Source organism: Salvelinus sp. IW2-2015, linkage group LG13 (genome assembly GCF_002910315.2).
Source record: "Salvelinus sp. IW2-2015 linkage group LG13, ASM291031v2, whole genome shotgun sequence".
Classification (NCBI taxonomy): Eukaryota; Metazoa; Chordata; class Actinopteri; order Salmoniformes; family Salmonidae; genus Salvelinus; species Salvelinus sp. IW2-2015.
In genome coordinates, this window is record NC_036853.1 from 31,792,733 (window position 1) to 31,812,359 (window position 19,627).

At 42.6% G+C, this 19,627-nt stretch overlaps 1 protein-coding gene across 1 annotated transcript; it reads right to left on the bottom strand.

The window, feature by feature from the left end:
* Positions 1 to 3,271: 3,271 nt before the first annotated feature.
* On the bottom strand, positions 3,272 to 17,529 carry LOC111971226 (fibronectin type III domain-containing protein 7). The gene is made up of 12 exons (XM_023998008.2): positions 17,277 to 17,529; positions 16,657 to 16,917; positions 15,706 to 15,963; positions 15,181 to 15,438; positions 14,464 to 14,718; positions 13,857 to 14,114; positions 13,415 to 13,672; positions 12,971 to 13,225; positions 12,421 to 12,681; positions 12,061 to 12,090; positions 11,861 to 11,898; positions 3,272 to 6,034 (listed from the first exon to the last, which is right to left on the bottom strand). The coding sequence occupies exons 1-11, from the start codon at positions 17,494 to 17,496 to the stop codon at positions 11,867 to 11,869; spliced, it is 2,346 nt and encodes a 781-aa protein (XP_023853776.1). The 5' UTR covers positions 17,497 to 17,529; the 3' UTR covers positions 3,272 to 6,034; positions 11,861 to 11,866.
* Between the last annotated feature and the right edge of the window lie 2,098 nt (positions 17,530 to 19,627).

A 19,627-nucleotide genomic window follows, 5' to 3' on the forward strand; every position in this document is an offset into this window, starting at 1 on the left:
AAGAAAAGAAAAAGCAGAAAGAAAGAAAAGCCCTCAGGAAGGCGTCACCTCTGAACCCTCTGTCACACCAGTGTCTGTATGACCAGTCTCTTGTGAATGAGCAAGAAGAGTGCAATCCGTGCAAGCCACGCTAGGTGTCTGTGTCGTCATCTGATGTCTGGCTGCTACTGGTGCTCTCGGTCTCTGTAACCTCTTCTAAATTCAGGCTCTAAAGGGTTTTTCAAGGACAACAGCAGGGGCAGGCCCTTGAGAAGAGGCTTTAGGTGAACACCGTTCTGGCCAAACCTGTTCCTCTTCAACTAGAAAACACAGACAGTTTTGCACCGGGTGAAAGTTGATTATATTAGTTTTGGAACAGGGCTGCCTCTTGGGCGCAGTGGTGTAAAGTACTTAAGTAAAAATACTTTAAAGTACTACTTAAGTAGTTTTTKGGGGGGTATCTGTCATTTGTATTTGAGAACTTTTACTCCACTACATTCATAAAGAAAATAAATGTACTTTTTACTCCATACATTTTCCCTGACACCAAAAATTCTTGTTACATTTCAAATGCTTAGCAGGACAGGAAAATGGTCMAATTCACACACTTATCAAGAGAGAATCCCTGGTCATCCATTCTGCCTCTGATCTGGCCTGGCTATCCGTAAATTAAAAACAAGAAAATTGTGGCGTCTTATTTGCTTAATGTAAGGAATGTCAAATCAAAATMAAATTTTATTAGTCACGTGCACCGAATACAACAGGTTTAGACTTTACAGTGAAATGCTTACTTACGAGCCCCTAACCAACAATGCAGTTTAAAAAAAATATGAGTGAGAATTAGAAATCAAAGTAACAATTAATTCAAGAGCGGCAGTAAAATAGCAATAACGATACTATGCACAGGGGGGTACCTGTACAGAGTCAATGATGCGGGTGCACTGGTTAGTTGAGGTAATATGTACATGTAGGTAGAGTTATTAAAGTGGCTGTGACTATGAATAGATAACAGAGAGTTGCAGCAGTGCAAAAGGGGGGGGGGGGATGCAAATAGTCTGGGTAGCCATTTGATTAGATGTTCAGGAGTCTTATGGCTTGGTGGTAGAAGCTGTTAAGAACCTTTTGGACCTAGACTTGGCCCTGCGGTACCACTTGCCGTGTGGTAGCAGAGGAACAGTCTATGACTGGGTGGCTAGGGTCTTTGATAATTTTTAGGGCCTTCCTCTGACACGCGCTGGTATAGAGGTCCTGGATGGCGGGAAGCTTGGCCCAGTGAAGTACTGGGCAGTACGCACTACCCTCTGTAGTGCCTTGCGGTCGGATGCCGAGCAGTTGCCATACCAGGCAGTGATGCAACCAGTCAGGATGCTCTCGATGGTGCAGCTGAAGAACCTTTTGAGGATCTGAGGACCCATGCCAAATCTTTTCAGTCTCTTGAGGGGGAATAGGTTTTGTCATGCCCTCTTCACTACTGTCTTGGTGTGCTTGGACCATGTTAGTTTGGTTGATGTGGACACCAAGGAACTTGAACCTCTCAACCTGCTCCACTGCAGCTGTGTCGGCGAGAATGGGGGCGAGGCCTCCGGGTGGCGCAGTGGACTAAGGCACTGCATCGAAGTGCTAGCTGTGCCACCAGAGATTCTGGGTTCGAGCCCAGGCTCTTTCGCAGCCAGCTGCGACCTGGAGGTCCATGGGGCGACGCACAGTTGGCCAGCGTCTTCCGGGTAGGGAGGTTTTGGCCGGCAGGGATATCCTTGTCTCATCGCGCACTAGCGACTCCCGTGGTGGGCCGGGCGCGGTGCACGCTGACCAGGTCGCCAGGTTTACGGTTTTTCCTCCGACACATTGGTGCGGCTGGTTCCGGGTTGGATGTGCATTGTGTCAAGAAGCAGTGCGGCTAGGTTGGGTTGTGTTTCTGAGGACGCATGGCTCTCGACCTTCACTCTCCGAGTCGTACGTGAGTTGCAGCGATGAGACAAGACTGTAACTACTACCAATTGGATACCACAGATGGGGTTATCACATTATTAATTAACTAAATAAAATAAGTGTACTTTGTTTTGTGTTATTTGAAAACTCATGTTCCCTTTATCTAATATTAGGTTTTTGCTTGAAGATCTGATAACATTCAATATCAAAAATTTAGAAAATAAAATGGGGCAAATACTTTTTCACTTCACTGTAAAAGCACACATTCATTTAGGTTACAGACCATGTCACTAGGCCTAGGACCTAGACAAGCGAGTGCAACAATATATGTAGGCTAGTTATGAGGTTCATAACAGGAACCACCCATTGCCAATCAAAACTTACTCCCTGAAAAGGTAATAGGCCAGCACATGTTCCTCCTGGAATGGAAGACCAAGGATATTCCTCTGTGACGCGGTACTTAAATGTAGATAACAACTTATTGTCCAATGTGGAATTGGAAATGTATGCTATTCCCAGGCACCACGCATGCCACACACGAGAGGCTTAGGGCTATTCAATGTCAGTCCTGGAGGGCCGACACACTTCGGGTTTTTCATCCTGTTTCTAACAAGGGATTAATTCAGATTGGGACACAGGTGAGTGTAATTAACTACGAGGTAGAAACAAAAAACGAAGAGTCTTTGGTTTTCTGGCCTGTAATTTAACAGCCCTGGAGGCAGCAAAAAAATCAGCGGCAGAGCAGCAGTTTAAGGGTTATAAGTGTCTTGCTCAARGGCTTAACGGYAGCAGGTGGCACCTGAGATTCCGATGTCAGAAACCCACTGGTTGCCAGCTCACTCCCACAAAATTTCCCCGTCAGCCCTGGGATTTGAACCGAYAACCCTCCGGTTACTGGCCCTAGAGATGATGAATGCATTACGTTGTTCATTTGTTAAAAATGTTTTATCACTTCAGAATACGCTTTCTTAGGAGTTAYTGCATTAATGTTTGTACGAAATGCTAATTTGCATTTGATTATGTAATTAAATAGATTTCACGCTGTATGAAGAACAACACAGCAAGAACATATTGGAATTGGTTGCAGCCAGRTTGTGGTTTCGAGAGCTTCAAAGTTGAGTACCCATAGGACCTTCAGAAATGTGTSCATTTATTGAAGGAAGTGTGAGAGGAAGTCCAGCCACGGTTGATTGGGAGTGTAAGGGAAATGAGTGGTGATTGGATTGTCTGCAAGTCCATCAAGGAGTGTGGTGCTGGAAGTGAAGCATGATGGGGTTAGGTTTGGAAAGTCATTTTCTGTAACAGCCTGACCTCTTTTTATCAATCTCTCCAATTATATTACAAATATCTAAACAACAAATAATTCATGTAAGGAATGTGTTTTATTGAAAGGAATATGCAACAGTTTTATACAATCCAAAAATACATACTCCAAACAGTTTTATTCTTATGGTTCATCCTGGGAATAAATGACAGAACTCAGAGAGGGCTTACAATCAGACAGGTGGAACATGCAATAGTGTACAACCACCACACAACATGGATGCAATGTTATGGCAACATTGTGTCATGGTTGTGTGTTTGTTGGGTTGCTCCTCTTGTCTAATTTGCACAATTCAACACCCATAACATACACCCAGGAGGCAGAATACTTGGGAGTAATCTTTTACTSCAGTGGGCTAAATCAGGGTCACACAGAGTATTCCTTGGTAGTCTTAAACAAATCTACTTTGAAACGAAAGTATACACCTCACATGGTTATGGGATAATAAAAAAATTATAAAAAGAGTTGGAATGCATTCAATTTTGAGTTTGCATCCCAATATTATATTTTATATACAGTACATTCGGAAAGTATTCAGACCGCTTCACTTTTTCCACATTTTGTTACGTTACAGCCTTATTCTAAAATTGATTTTTTTTCAATTCCCCTCATCAATCTACACACATTACCCTATAATAACAAAGCAAAAACTGGTTTTTAGAAATTTTTGAAAATGTATACAACAATTTTAACTGAAATATCACATTTACATAAGTATTCAGACCCTTTACTCAGTACTTGGTTGAAGCACCTTTGGAGGTGATTACAGCCTAGAGTCTTCATGGGTATTATGCTACAAGCTTGGCACACCTGTATTTGGGGAGTTTCTCCCATTCTTCTTTGCAGATCCTCTCAAGCTCTGTCAGGTTGGATGGGGAGCATCGCTGCACAGCTATTTTCAGGTCTCTCCAGCGATGTTAGATCAGGTTCAAGTCCGAGCTATGGCTAGGCCACTCAAGGACATTCAGAGACTTGTCCGGAAGCCACTCCTGCATTGTCTTGGCTGTGTGCTTAGGGTCGTTGTCCTGTTGGAAGGTGAACCGTAGCCCCAGTCTGAGGTCCTGAGCGCTCTGGAGCAGGTTTTCTTCGAGGATCTCTCTGTACTTTGCTCCGTTCATATTTCCCTCAATTCTGACTAGTCTTCCCAGACCCTGCCACTGAAAAACATCCCCACAGCATGCTGCTGCCACCACCATGCTTCCCTGTAGGGATGGTGCCAGGTTTCCTCCAGATGTGATGCTTGGCATTCAGGCCAAAGAGTTCAATCTCATGGTCTGAGAGTCCTTTAGGTGCCTTTTGGCAAACTCCAAGCAGGCTGTCATGTGCCTTTTACTGAGGAGTGGCTTCCATCTGGCCACTCTACCATAAAGGCTTGATTGGTGGAGTGCTGCAGAGATGGTTGTCCTTCTGGAAGGTTCTCCCATCTCCACAGAGGAACTCTGCAGCTAAATCAGTGACCATCGGGTTCTTGGTCACCTCCCTGACCAAGGCCCTTCTCCCCCGATTGATCAGTTTTGCTGGGCGGCCAGCTCTAGGAAGAGTGGTTCCAAACTTCTTCCATTTAAGAATGATGGGAACACTGTGTTCTTGGGGACATTCAATGCTGCAGAAATGTTTTGGTACTCTTCCCCAGATCTGTGCCTCTACACAATTCTGTCTCAAAGCTCTACGGACAATTTCTCATGGCTTGGTTTTTGCTCTGACATGCACTGTCAACTGTGTGACCTTATATAGACAGGTGTGTGCCTTTCCAAATCATGTCCAATCAATTTAAGATGGACAGATGGACTCCAATCAAGTTGTAGAAACATCTCAAGGCTGATCAATGGAAGGAGGATGTACCTGAGCTCAATTTCAAGTCTCATTGCAAAGGGTCTGAATACTTTTTCATTTTTAATACATTTGCAAACATTTMTAAAAACCTGTTTTAGCTTTGTCATTATGGAGTATTGTGTGTAGATTGATGAGGAACATTTTATTTAATCCACTTTAGAAAAAGACTGTAATGTAACAAAATGTGGAAAAAGTCAAGGGGTCTGAATACTTTCCGAATGCACTGTACATCACAGAAGACAAAAATATAACGAAACTGTTTGACATAGAAACACTGGATTTTCGACTTCAATTTTTTTATAAAAAATATTAATAACATTCCACCCATGAGGCCATTAGAGGACGATTTGGTCATTTGACTGCAGGAAAGGCTACTCTACTTCAATTATTAAATGTTGTTCATCTTTGTTTTTTACATTTCCAATTAATGATCGATAGTTGCCATTTGAGTTTCAGTTTTAATATCAAACATTTCAATTACTGTGCATGATGTACAATTCTGTAAACTTTTGTACAATCAATACATGGATTTAAATGTGGAACATTCTGAATACACATCTACTTTAATATATTTAATCCACATTTAGTCTGGTAACTACTTATCTTTTAAGTAGCATTAATAGTTGGTACTTTTTATTGCATTTTGCTGACATTTATCCAAATAAAAACATTTAATTTCTCATTCTTATTAAAAACAATGATGAAAACACTTAATAAAAAAAGTGTTAGATAAAAATAAAAATAAAGCTACTTATTCAGGATGAATTTGTTGTTAAATTCAGTATATTTGTTCAGATCAGTAACTGTAAATGTTTTGCACATCCAAAAAACAGGTCTTAAACGAAGCTATAATTTAGGCTGGGATATTTTGTAGAGAGGTTCACTTCCTCTTGGGGATTGGTAGACATGTTGGGGGAATGAGGATGGGAAGCTTGTCTCTGCTCCTCCTGATATCTACGGGACTGGGAACTGTGAAAGCAGAGAAGAATAACATTTTAAACAATCAAATGAATTATGCATGTTAAAAGGGCAACTGCACTTCCTGATTTGGCCCGGTTTTGAAGATTGCTCATCAAGTAATGATGAACTGAAGCCAAACGAGAGTTTGGTGGTGTGGTTTGATGTGGGTGTGTTATGTTTGGATATTGTACCCTGGCAGGTTCTGTTTGTCCCTCCTGAGTCACGATAGCAACAGCATAGCCATTTCCTTAAAATAGTCTGAATTAATTTAAGATCAGTCAAAAAATCTGTAACTAATTTAGACGTTTTAGAGGTCTTAGTAGTGCAATTTGACATCGAGCTAAGGTCTTTGGTGCAGTATTTCTGAAGTTAAAACATGTGCATGAAAAACTGGTCAGTGAACTGCTTAGCATTCTATCTAGTCGGGAAAGTCTGGCTGTGTGCTCAGGACTGATTTCTGAGAACAATAACATGTCTACAACTTCATCATCGGCAAGCTGTAAAACTAGGGTAGGGGCCTACTGAGGGTAGGGGTCAGCACCCCTACCCTCAGCACCCCTACTTCCCGCGGTTATGAATGGAACTGGTGGATTGATGTAGCCAAAACTTAACGCGTGCAGGCTTTGATTGAAACAAAATAGGCCTACAAGAAATGGTAATAGTTTGTTAACTCCACGCGCTTTAATTTGCTCATGAAACAGTTATTCAAGAAGATCTAAATGAATATTCCCATTAAACTGATTGAGATCAAATGATTGGCATGCAGTTTGGCTATTTCACCGGTAAAACGTGAAGAATTATCATTCACGATTTACAGTGACAATGGCCTATTTTGAAATTAGGTATGCCTAACTTGGTGTCAAGGTATTAAACATTTTAGATGTATTTTTTAACAAGATGTGTGGGCATATAGGCAGATGTTGCAATTGGAGGATGCGTTTTATGCACCTCTTCTATAATGAAATTCAATCTGTCTGTACAAACTTTGAGAAATGATGCTGTGCCTGTCCAATGTGCCGTGGCTGCACTCCCCTTTAATCATGAGGGGCGTTTCTTTACAAAAGCGCATCCAATCGCCTTGGTCCCGGTCCCTTACTAAACCAGTCATAAACTTCATTCTGCCGCGGTGGTAGAAAGATTATGGAGCTCCCTGTTGTAGCTGCCACAGTTACAATGCTCATGATGTAGAATTGCAGGTGAATATCAGGGGGCGTGGGCACCCAATCAGATTTTGGTCTACTTGTCTGTGTTCCAAATGGACATTATTGGTCTTTTTACCTAAGCACAGTACTTGACTTGGGCAGGAGCTCCTGCACTTTAATATAAACGGTACTGGCACCAAAAAATTGTACCGGCAACTATTTCAGTCCAAGTCAAGCACCTATGCACATTGGTTAAAAAAGTTAAAATAACCAACATTTTGGTTAATTGCTTAGCACTACCCAAAGCGGAAGTCAAGTCACAGGCTCTCTTTCCACTTCCTCTGAAAGCCGGAACATCTGGTTGTTGGAGACTCAGCAGAGGCTAGATGGAGTGCAATCAGCACAACTGCTTCTCTTGTGTTAGTGGACACTGGGCAAGTGGACATGATCGTAATCCATACCCAACCCTCCAGTAAGTGGTGACGAACTCACAAAACTCAGTTTTGGACAAGACTGACTTTATGACCCAAATTATCCTATTAACACTTTGTAGTACATTTTGACACTAGAATTCATGTTTCTGACTCATAACCATTTAAAATAAGAGAAGTTAGGTTCACAATGCCTCTTAGAACCTAAAAACATTATGTTCACGTGATCTGTGGATCCAGTTCTGCCTGCCGCTGTGGACCCCTGACCTGTTTCACCGGGCATGCTACCCACTGGGCACACACTAGTTGAATCAACGTTGTTTCAATGTCATTTCAATGAAATTACGTTGAACCAACGTGGAATAGATGTTGAATTGACGTCTGTGCCCAGTGGATACCTTGTCTGGGACCTGCTGTTTCAACCTTTTCTCTCWTTCTTGCTCTCTCTCACGTGTATAGAAGAGGATGTTGGAGCATTTGTCAAATTATTTGATATCAGTGATTTTGCCATGAAGGCCTTCCAGTCCCCCTCCATATCAATCACTGATTGCAAATCTTCATAGTTTGTCACCAGATCTGATTAGCGGGGTGTCTGAGGACTCCAAATCACCCCCCTTTATTGGAGACAACTTCTATAGAATTAACAATACAGTGGCAAATAGCTGTATATTGCTATAATGAAAATGTTTTGGGAACAGTTGACAATAGGTTTTCCTCAAAAAAACGATCGAATTACATAAATCTTCATAGTATGACACCAGATCCTGTTAACAGAGTGTCTGGAGATTCTACATCGCCCGCTTTAGTGGCAACAAATGTATATAATTAATAATACAGTAGCAAATAGCTGTATAGTGCWATAACTTATTTAGTTTAAATGGTACAGAAGCAAACGTGTAGATCAATCAATCAATCAAATGAATTTTATAAAGCTCTTTACAGTGCTTTACAGATACTCAGCCAAAAACCCCAAAGAGCAAGCAATGTAGAAGCACAGTGGCTAAGAAAATCTCCCCAGAAGGCAGGAACCTAAGAACAAACCTAGAGAGGAACCAGGCTTGGAGGGGTGGCAAAGTCCTCTTCTGGCTTTGCCGGGTGAAGATTTCATGAGTACGTGTGGCCATTAAGGCAAGATCATCAGTCAAGATGTTCAGAGATTACCAGTAAGGTCAGGTAATAACCAAGGCCAAGTAATAACCATAAAAACGTTGTAGTGCTGATCATTGTCTCTGAATATACTGAAATTGTCTTTAAGGCCTTCGACTGGGGCCTCCCACTCCTCTTTCTATTCTGGTTAGAGGCAGTTTTTCGCTGTTCTATGAAGGGAGTAGTACACAGTGTTGTATGAGATCTTCAGTTTCATGGCAATTTCTTGCATGGAATAGCCTTCATTTCTCAGAACAAGAATAGACTGCCGAGTTTCAGAAGAAAGGGCTTTGGTTCTGGCCATTTTGAGCCTGTAATCGAACCCACAAATGCTGATGCTCCAGATACTCAACTAAAGAAGGCCAGTTTTATTGCTTCTATAATCAGCACTACAGTTTTCAGCTGTGCTAACATAATTGCAAAAGGGTTTTCTAATGATCAATTAGCCTTTTCAAATGATAAACTTGGATTAGCTAACACAACGTGCCATTGGAACACAGCAGTGATGGTTGCTGATAATGGGCCTCTGTACACCTATGTAGATATTCCATTAAAAATCATCCGTTTCCAGCTACAATAGTCATTTACAACATTAACAATGTTTACACTGTATTTTAATGAACAAAATGTTTTGCTTTTCTTTCAACGGTAGTGTAAGTGCTGTCTGTCCAATTGATGTAAACTTTTCAAACAAATATTCATTTGAAAGAATCTAAAGACTTTCACAGTGTAGGTCTGTCGTTTTAACAATGTAATAACAATTTCTAATGTTAAAAGTGTCCATAACATTCTGTAACAGTAATAATAAGTTTATAGCAGTGTAACAGAACTGATCTACCAATGCACAGATGCGTTTCAAGAGCATAAACTATTTTGTTTCTGAATCCTCAGACCTCTGACTGGGAGGAGCATGGGGGAAAGTGTCATCTAGCGGAATAGAAATTCAACTATTACTCAGATATTATTTAATGAAGATTATTGAACTTCCAATCATTAATTCCTTTTCAACTAACATATTTAGCATTGCTTTTTTAATACACATTTTGTTGTCCCCTGATTTACCTAATGTTAATTACGTTTTTGAACATGTACTGATTGCATATTTTATTTCATTTACCCACCTTGGCAGAGCGCCTATTTACAAATAACCACTAGAACTCAACAATAAGCCTCAATAGCTCTGAAATAGCATGAAAGGTAGAGGGTAGGATTAGAGAAACAGAACGCATCTTAAAGCAGCAATCAGCAGTCGAAACAACAGCAAAGCGGCTTCCCCGCCCCTGGTTCAGTAAAAAGCTGAGGTATGGGGCTGGAGAAATTGTATCACTCAAATTCATAGACAGAGCTATGGATGCAAGGATTGACCATCAATGATATCAATGTTATAGTTTTAACCATGTTTTGAGGCTATATTTTATTTGTTTACATTTTCTTTGTTTACTAACATTGGAGTAAAAAAAAGCTTATATTTTGGATTCTGATGGGGTAAGACATTTGAACTAAACTTATGAGGCATTTATAAGTTATATTCTTCAAGTATCAATGGGTACATACAATTCATTTATATATCCAAAAATGGATGTAGCAGGTGCTGATTAGCCCTTTAAAACAGGCAAAATATACTACGATTTGTGAACTTGTGTTCAAGTAGAGGAGGGAATTTTATTTTGAAGCTTTTTGCACGATGTTGCTGATTTCACGGAGCTGTTCTAAGGGGCAGTTGACTTTTAATGAGTCAAGTGAAAATTTCACTGTGAACTCAAATGTAATGTGAAAATGTTGCCTTCCTTGCAATGTCTGTGTATGATCAACAGAGGGAAACTGCTGCTCTTAATCCCGAGAGAACCATTACAGCAATGCACTCCATAGGACTCACATTTACACTCTAAAGATATGAGTATATTTGTTGGGCACCCATCCTACACACATTAGTCATTGTAAGGCAGGACCAGAAATTGGCTATGGCATTTCTAACATACCAGCCCATTTTTATCTTGAGGCACCCACACTGGACCATTTTCTCCCCTCAAGGCCCTCACACCGGACCATTTTTTCCCCTTGAGGCCTGTGTTATTAGCCAGATAATTATAATTTAACCCCCCAAAAAAACAAGTTAGACAGGCCCATTGGGCAAAACATTTGCACGAAATGCCAGATGGCCAGTCTGCTCCTGTTGTAAGGTGGAGACTTGTAGTAGGGAGGTGGCTATCTGAGTCAGTTTTTATAATTCTCATAATAGTGTTTTATATCAACTATCTATTTCATAGAAAGTTTCATTTTCCCTGTATCGATTATGTTACTTCAACTGTACTATGGCGGTCTCTGTAAAATAACACCTTGTCACACCCTGATCTTTTGCACCTGTCTTTGTGATTGTCTGCACCCCCCTCCAGGTGTCGCCCATCTTCCCCATTATCCCCTGTGTATTTATACCTGTGTTCTCTGTTTGTCTGTCTGTCAAGTCAACCAGTGTTTTTGTTCTCTGCGCCTGCTTTTCCCAGTCTGTCTTTTTCTCACCCTCCTGGTTTTGACCCTTGCCTGTCCTGACTCTGAGCCCGCCTGCCTGATCACTCTGCCTGCCTCTGAGCCTGCCTGCCGACCTGTACCTTTGCCCCACCTCTGGATTATTGACCTTTGCCTGCCTGCCGTCCGGTACCGTTGCCCCACCTCTGGTTTACTGACCCCTGCCAGCCTTGACCTGTCTATTGCCTGCACCTGTTGGATTATTAACCCGTTGTTAATTCAACGCCTTCTGCATCTGGGTTTTACCTTCATACCTGGTACACTGGATAGGTGCAGTGAAATGTGTATGTGACAATAAAACATATAAATACTGTATATAAAGGTCTATGGCTGAAAACCCTATTCACTCTGACATGGTGGGGACGTTTTTTATTGACCCATAAATTCAGTTTAATGCTTCCTGTTGTGCTCTGCTGTGATTCGATCCGCCACTCAAAGGCTATTTATTCCTAGAGTGTGTTCAGCTGGGATGACACGGGAGCTACTTTGGGAGATAATGGTAAATGCAGTAGTTATAGTATTATGAGTGTATGTTTGGATTGTGTACTAGGGGTGCTCTGATTCAAGCTGATGAGAAATTGCATGATACATACCATCTGCTAGTCCAGACTTCTCTTTCCTCGATAGATTACTGTGGGAAAGAATATATTTGAGAAATGTTAGAGAAGTGAATACATTTTGCACTGATGCATAATTTCCCCTCCATTTTATCCCACAAAATACCATAGGCTTGAGTCTGTGAAAACCAATACTAGGCTACAGATCATTTATGAAAAAGTACTCAAAAACATACCCATTCCAACATTGCTTCCCGAGCAGGAAACTGAAATCAGACAAGAATATGTTAATCAATCAAATGTATTTGTAAAGCCCTTCTTACATCAGCTGTCGTCACAAAGTGCTGTACAGAAACCCAGCCTAAAACCCCAAACAGCAAGCAATGCAGGTGTAGAAGCACGGTAGCTAGGAAAAACTCCCTAGAAAGGCCAGAACCTAGGAAGAAACCTAGAGAGGATAATAATCTGGTATATGCCAATGACTTTGTAAAACCATGCTATACAAACAAAGAAAAATGAACTTGACTTTAATGTAATTTCCTTTTAGATTATCTATGTAGATCTTTCAAGTGGTATTGTGGTATTGAGTAGCCTACCTGAGTACATCCTCTGGGGGCAGAACTGGACCATGGCTCCGTCCTGGGTGAGAGGGGCCACCACTACGTTGTAGACGTCCCCACACATGATCTCCGGCACTTCACAGGTGTTGCCCCCGGGGGGAGGGGTGCAGGTGTAGTTGGACTGGCTACCAACCATCTTGGCCGTGTAGTTATGGAGACCGCCAGTGGAACGCCAGTATACACGCAGCGTGTTGTTGGCCATCCTGTACAGCTTCACGCCCGATGGACAACAAGCACCTGGGAGGGAAAGATGGTTCAGTAAGGCACTAGAGTGGCAACTGTGCAGGGCGCAATGGTATGTGGATGTTAAAATGTACTTGGCTATGATCAAACTTTGACACTCTTCTGTAACTTAATGCTATAGAAATGAATTGTGTGTAATTCATCTAGAGTCAGTAATTCACCTAGAACGTTTTCCATTTTTCCATTCCACTGACTCAGTGGTCCCATTGTTGCTATGATAGGTGCTTGTGTCTTTCACTCATTGGATGAGAAGCTGGGATATATTAATCTATCTGTCACTCACTGGATGAGAAGCCATGATAGGTGCACTCAGACATGTGTCCAGTGCGGCTGATGGCCTCCATGCTGACGGTGTAGTTTGTTCCGCAGGTGATGCATCCCATCAGGCAGTGGGTGTCCAGGGTGTGGCAGCGGGCGTTGCCTTTCGGTGAGGTCAGAGAGGTCATGTAGGTGTGTGTGCCTCTCGCCATCGACCAGGTGACATTGGTCATGGCCTGAGTCACCTGTTCAACGTTAAGGGTTGCCGGGCAACAGGGTGCTACGGGACAAATGGAAAGCACAATTGTGAGAAATGTATACTTATTTTTTTTAATCTATCTGCAGATAGCTGAATGAACAACTTTATAAAATGTTCACCACAACATCACCAGTAACAAGTGATACCAGTAGTCCAAACAAATTAACCAAAACCTTTCCCTTTCTCCATATGGTTTCCATGGTTCCCTACCTGTTTCCAGTGGAACACTGTAGCTGGGAAAACTGTCGCCCACGGTGGTGGTTGCTATGGCGCTGACCTCATAGACCTCGCCACAGGGTAGGTCAAGTATCTCACAGGAAGTTCCTCTGGAAGTGCAGGTGTTTCTGTTGTCCTGGGCCACTACGCTCACTTTGTAGGTGGCACCTGCTCTGTTGGGAGCACTAAAGCTGACATTGACACTGGTGGTGTTAATCTGGGTCACATTCAGGATCTCTGGCATACAGGGAGCTGAGAAAGAGAAAGTAAAGGAGAGAGGAAGTGGCATGGGGAGGGTTAGCGTCATAGTGATCTTTTACCTGTGGGTGTAATGACACACATCATGTTTTCCCATTCATCCAAATAAACTGATGATGTGATTAGTTAGCGGACACTTTGTCTATGTGGCATTTAAAAAAATATATGTTTGTGTTACCTGTCTCCTTGGTGTGTGATCTGCAGGTGTGGTTGCACCCTCTAATCTCATTACAGGGGATCACCACCACACTGTAGGGGCTGTTACAGGTGAGGTCGGAGAGAGCGCACACGGGTGCCGTGTCGTTACACAGGATGACCTCTGACCCTTCCACCGCCCGCGTCTCGTACACCTCAGCCCCGCGCACTGCTGACCACATGATCTCCAGGGTGCCGGGGGAGGCCAGGGAGATGAACACATCCTCGGGACAACAGGGTACTGGGGACGGACAGAGAGAGAGAGAGAGAGAGAGGTAGAGAGAGAGTAAAAAGACATAAAGAAAGAGAGAGAGAGAGAGACATGGAATATATTTATTTCAGTATTTATATCATTGTTAATATGAACTGACGTGGGCTATCTGAAGAACATCGATCAGCATTCATATTTATTAAGATCCCCCATTCAATGAGCTGAATGAGACTTGGGTGAGCTGTTTTTTTTTTTTTTAATGGCGTGATTTCAGAGGCACATTATGTGTGCTGGGTCTCTGGGCAGAGTGTGTGGTTATGTGAATGACTGGCTTCGAACCGGCACACCGCTAGACTGTAGAGGTAAAGCTTCTACTTACAGGTGGTGTAGTTGAGCACGGGGCCCGGTGGGCTGGATCCAGCCGGGCTGAAGGCGAACACAGTCATCAGGTAGGTGTATCCACACTGGCAGTGATAGTTACAGCTGGTGGAGCTGGTGTTGCACCTCTCCTCCTGACCATCATCCCTCTTGATGAAGGCCACGTAGGTGTCGGTGTAGGGAATGGCGTCCCACAACACAGAGCAATTACCTGCCTTGGTCTCCTCCACACGCAGAGGCTCTGGTGGGCAGGGGACTGAAGGGAAACACACGGCAGGGTGTGCAGTTATTAGATGTTCATTATATGGTTAGTACATGTCTGTAATAGTGGCTAAAGGTCAAGTTATTCATTTACATTTAAGTCATTTAGCAGACGCTCTTATCCAGAGCGACTTACAAATTGGAAAGTTCATACATATTCATCCTGGTCCCCCCGTGGGGAATGAACCCACAACCCTGGCGTTGCAAGCGCCATGCTCTACCAACTGAGCCACACAGGCTCAGTTGGTAGAAATGAATTCCTGTGTTGTTAGTACCTTACATATGCATCTCACGTGTTGATGAAATAGTAGAATGATCTCAAATGTATCAATATGCTGTGCTTTACATAGCAGGTTTGTGTCTTCTATTACTAGATGTCACAAGCCTGCCATAAAACAAACAATCGATTTGTTTGTTTGATTGATTGATTGACTGATTGATTGATATGTCTACTCACAGGTGATGAACTCCTCAGGAGCAGAAGGGATGCTGCTGGGTCCTCCCTCGTTGATGGCTGTCACGGTGACGGTGTGTCTCTGGCCACACCCCACGGGGGCCAGGGTGCAGGTGCCGGTGGTAGAGGTACAGTTCAGCCCCTCGGAGCTGAAGGCCAGGTACTCCCCTGCCCCCTGAGATGGAGCCCAGGACACAGACAGACCAGCCTCAGAGCCCACCATCCTCACCTCCAACTCAGTGAGCACAGGGATGCATGGACCTGGAGGGAGGAGAGAGAAACAACATGAGCACACACACAATTAGGTACAGACCTAGATGAATCCTAAACGTGCTTACAAATATACTGCACAAATTGGTGCTCTTGCTTGCCATTTGCTCCACCCTATCCCCATCAGGTCTTGAAAAAGCCTCATCTACTGAAAGTTAAATAAAGCTAGATAAGGTAAATTTTCTGAAGAAAATGTAACAGTGCAGTCTAACACTGAAGAGTGTACTTGCTAACCAAAAATCCCCCTCTCTTCCTTACGTGTGATCTGGCAGACGGTGAAGTCGTCTCCCTGTCTTTTCTCGGGGTCCCAGGCGTTGCCCTTGATGCAATAGGTTGTCCCAGCCTCCAGGCCAGAGAAGGTCACGCTGGTGTCAGTGGTGTTGAGCTTCACCCTGCTGTCTGAGCCCTCCATGATGATGCTAATGGTGTACAGGAAAATGTGGTCCACAGGCTCCCACCCCACCACAATGGTGTCATTGCTGGGAGAGGTGGAGTTGAGCTTGGGCGCAGCAACCACTTTAGGAGAGAGACAGCAATGAGACATGTTATGTAGAGAGTGTATTTGTTTGTCTGTGTTGGTGGTGTTCATGGTTTGCCTTTTAATTGTGTGATATCATTCAGAAAGCTCTAAAGTGTATTTTCTGTTCTGTGGGATCACATTACAATGTACTATATGACTGAGATTTGAGACGATCAAAATTCTCTTCCTCTCCGCTGCCTTCTAAAGAAGGTCAAACCACAACACAATAGGATGAAACTGCTGGTGGCTTGTTTTGGTACATGAAGATATCYGATAGGCTGACTAACTCAGGTCCTACTCCCAGGGTAACCAACGCAGTGTTCTCAGTTGTCAACCCAGTTAGGTTTATTCTTTGTGTATGGAGAGGGGTCAGATATAATTACAGCGGATACCTCCCTCCTCAGGGCAGCAAGAGCATCTCACTAATAGAGGAAAGTACCGGATTTGCAATACCTCATCTGAAATCAGGTTTTTAAGGTCAGGTATGTAGCTACAATCCTCTTCCTGGCTTTGGTTCATTTACTTCAGCAAAGAGATCGAGTGACTTATGGTGGGGGCACTGGAGATAAAGGTTGTTACTGTTTTCCCTATCAATGACTCATTTCTTTATACTAGGCTTTCATAATCTTGTGTTTTTTTTCTTTCCCCAACAGACGGTGAATGTGAATGTGAGGTACAAGGGACAATACCTGTCTTTGCTACCACAGGGAGGGAAGGCTGGCTTCTGCCTCCGCTGTTGACGGACATGACACTGAGAGTGTAGTCGGTGTAGGCCTGAAGGTTGAGCACGGTCCCAGGGGAAGAGGACACCTTGGTTTCGCAGAAGAAGGACATGTCGGCGGTCTCGGCACGCAGGATGTAGGAAGTGGCACCGGACACCTGAGTGAACTCCACGGTCATGCTCTCACTCTGTTTTGATGTTGCCATGTTGATGGTGGGCACCTCAGAAGCTACAGAAAAAAACAAGAAGAGGGAATTGTTGAAACTTACTTAAGGAGACACCCACATGAAAATGTAAGGATTGTAACCAGTTACACCACAATAATCATAACTGGTTTTAATTTTCACTATAAGCCAACTGTTATAATATACTTCAGATTTCTTATGAGAGGTTGTCCCTTAACATTGCTCTAAGGACAGATTTTCTATATTCCCTTATAGCTCTGATGGGAGAGAAAAACAGAACTGGCCCTGGAGCGGAGATTAATAACAGAATGTTACGAGATCACAACATAATGTATAGCCTATTGTTTCACCATCATCTCCTTAGGCCCTAAGGCTTAGGGTCACATAGGAGACACTGATTTACCGGTGGTCTCTTCTACTTCAGCCTGGCTCAAAACATTCAGGCTGTTATCCATGGCCTCAGCCCTGATGATGTACATGTTGTTGGGGGTTAGAGAGTTGATGGAGCCCATCACAGAGTTGGCACCGAACTGGGCGAAGGCTGAGGTATCCAGGGAGTTCTTGGAGGTTGCTGTGATCTTGTAGGAACTGGCTCCTGAGCATCTGCTCCACTGCACGGTCATACTCTTAGATGTTACGGTGAATATCGACACTGTGATTTCTATATGATGTGAGAGACAGAATCATTGTCAAATACTGGGTTAATGTCTGGATCAAATTAGAAACTATTACAGCACTACTATTGCATACATGACCTACAATTACATGATCATTCCAGTGTAATAATCATAATAATCATATTTTAATCCACTTTCATCCGACCATCATTTTCTGCAGTTGAAAAATGTAGACTGTTTAGCAATGTACATGTAATGTGACAAAAATATAAATGTTTTACCTGATGAAGCCGAACTCTGGAAGTAAAAACAGATAAGGAAGTAAAAACAGAAGAAAAATATATATAATAATTTAAGGGAATGTAAAAAAAATTACATGACACAATGTTCATACCATGAGAAGTTTTATAAAATGTTCCCTACTCAAGGTTAATCTTACACCTGATGACAGGTATGCCAGTCAATAAGGCAGTGTTCTCTCTAGATAGCTCATTCCTTTTCCTCCAACAGACTATTCATGTTCTTCTGATGTTATTGCAATAGTAATGTATTTGAAATATATGCTATGTCCTACACAAATAGCACAGGTATATAGCTTCACAGTAAAAAAAAAAAAAGCATCCTTCTTACCTGAAAGCTTATGCCTATCAAGGCAAAAAGCACCATCCAATTAATAAATCCCATTCTGTTTTCTTCTTCTTGATGTTATCCTTTTCTGTTGTGTTTTGCACTCTGGGATTTCTCTCGATTAGTTGAAAGAAGCTATTTGAGAATTGCTTCACGTTCTACGTTTATATTTTCTTTAACACATTTCTGGTCTGTGTTGACTGAAATACCTATATGTGACCCCGCCCACTGCAGCCAATCATTGTCAGGGCCAGAACAGCTACCTGCAGGCAGGGGTGTGTTCAGTTCGCTCCAACGTTTGCTACGTTTGTATTGAACGACAYATTTCCCCCAAAACGGTGCACGGGTACGTTTCCGGTTTGCTCCCGTTTGGTGGGTGTGGCGAGGTGTGGCMTGATCAATATGGGTGTGAACATATGGGTGTGACATTAGCTCACATTTCTTTTAGACTAACATTTAGTTTTCAACAGCGGAGATTTGTATAAACCTTGCTGTCAATGTTCTTATCCCTTGCTTGCTAGCTAGCCAACTATGTCTCTCTGACATTTGCAACATTGTTTCAATATTCAAATTGATCTCCAGCTGTCCATAGTAATGAACKTGTCGGGAGTCGGGATGAGACAGACAGGCAGGCAGAATTTCGCAGCCAGTCGAAATCATGAATCAGCTGGCATCATTTKTATGGATATATACAAAGAAATGTCAATTGAAAAAAGGTAAAAACGAAACAAAGTGCAGCTAGTTTGCAGTCTTTCCATCTTCAGTTTGAAGTAATTGTGTTAGCTATGTTGTTGGCTAGCTCCTCTGAACAACAGTGTCCTGACGAGAAAGCACATTTTCTTGCCAGGCGAAATCGCGCCTCATTGGCTCATTGTTATTGAYGTATCCAAATAAATGTCACAAGAAAACAGCATAAACAATTGAAAATGCAGCTACTGATGTTATTCTGGCTGCACTGTTTGACGTGACTATAAGTTAGCCATAGTTGGCTAGCTAGCAAGCAAGGGATAAGAACATTGCCAGCCAGTTTGGCAATGGAACATTAAGAAACGAAACAACAAGACTGAACTACCGGTTCGCGTCTCTGGTAAACGGATAGAAAACGAACGACCACCCGGCTTGGGTAGCAACCCTAGATACGTGTCGGGACTTTTTCTTGTGAAAGGATGAAATAGTATGAATAAATTCATCCCCAATTTTTTTTAAATTAAAATATGTAAATCATTATTTTAATATGTTGGTAACCCGTTGTATAAAAGTGATAATGCTCTCGAAGTCAGTGTTTGGAAAATACTGTATTCGTCTCGGGCCTGGCAAAACGTGCCGCTACAGTATATCCATCAAAGACCGGCTTCTCTGGCATTATCACTTAATTATGAGTGCGATATCTCACATGTGGGGATTCGCTAGGATCACCTACTCCCGGGAATAACCTTTCAAAAGCATTTGTTGGAGACAGACAGGTAGAATGGTGAATTAGGTTGTCCCACACATCCTTTAAAAGGAGGCA

Excerpts from the sequence above, each read along its gene's own strand:
- LOC111971226 (XM_023998008.2), bottom strand. The coding sequence starts at position 17,496 with ATGACCGTGCAGTGGAGCAGATGCTCAGGAGCCAGTTCCTACAAGATC. Across the intron at positions 13,226-13,414 it reads CAGTGTTCCACTGGAAACAG|CACCCTGTTGCCCGGCAACC; the intron begins GTAGGGAACCAT and ends TTTGTCCCGTAG. Across the intron at positions 11,899-12,060 it reads GGGAAGCAATGTTGGAATGG|TAATCTATCGAGGAAAGAGA; the intron begins GTATGTTTTTGA and ends TCTTTCCCACAG.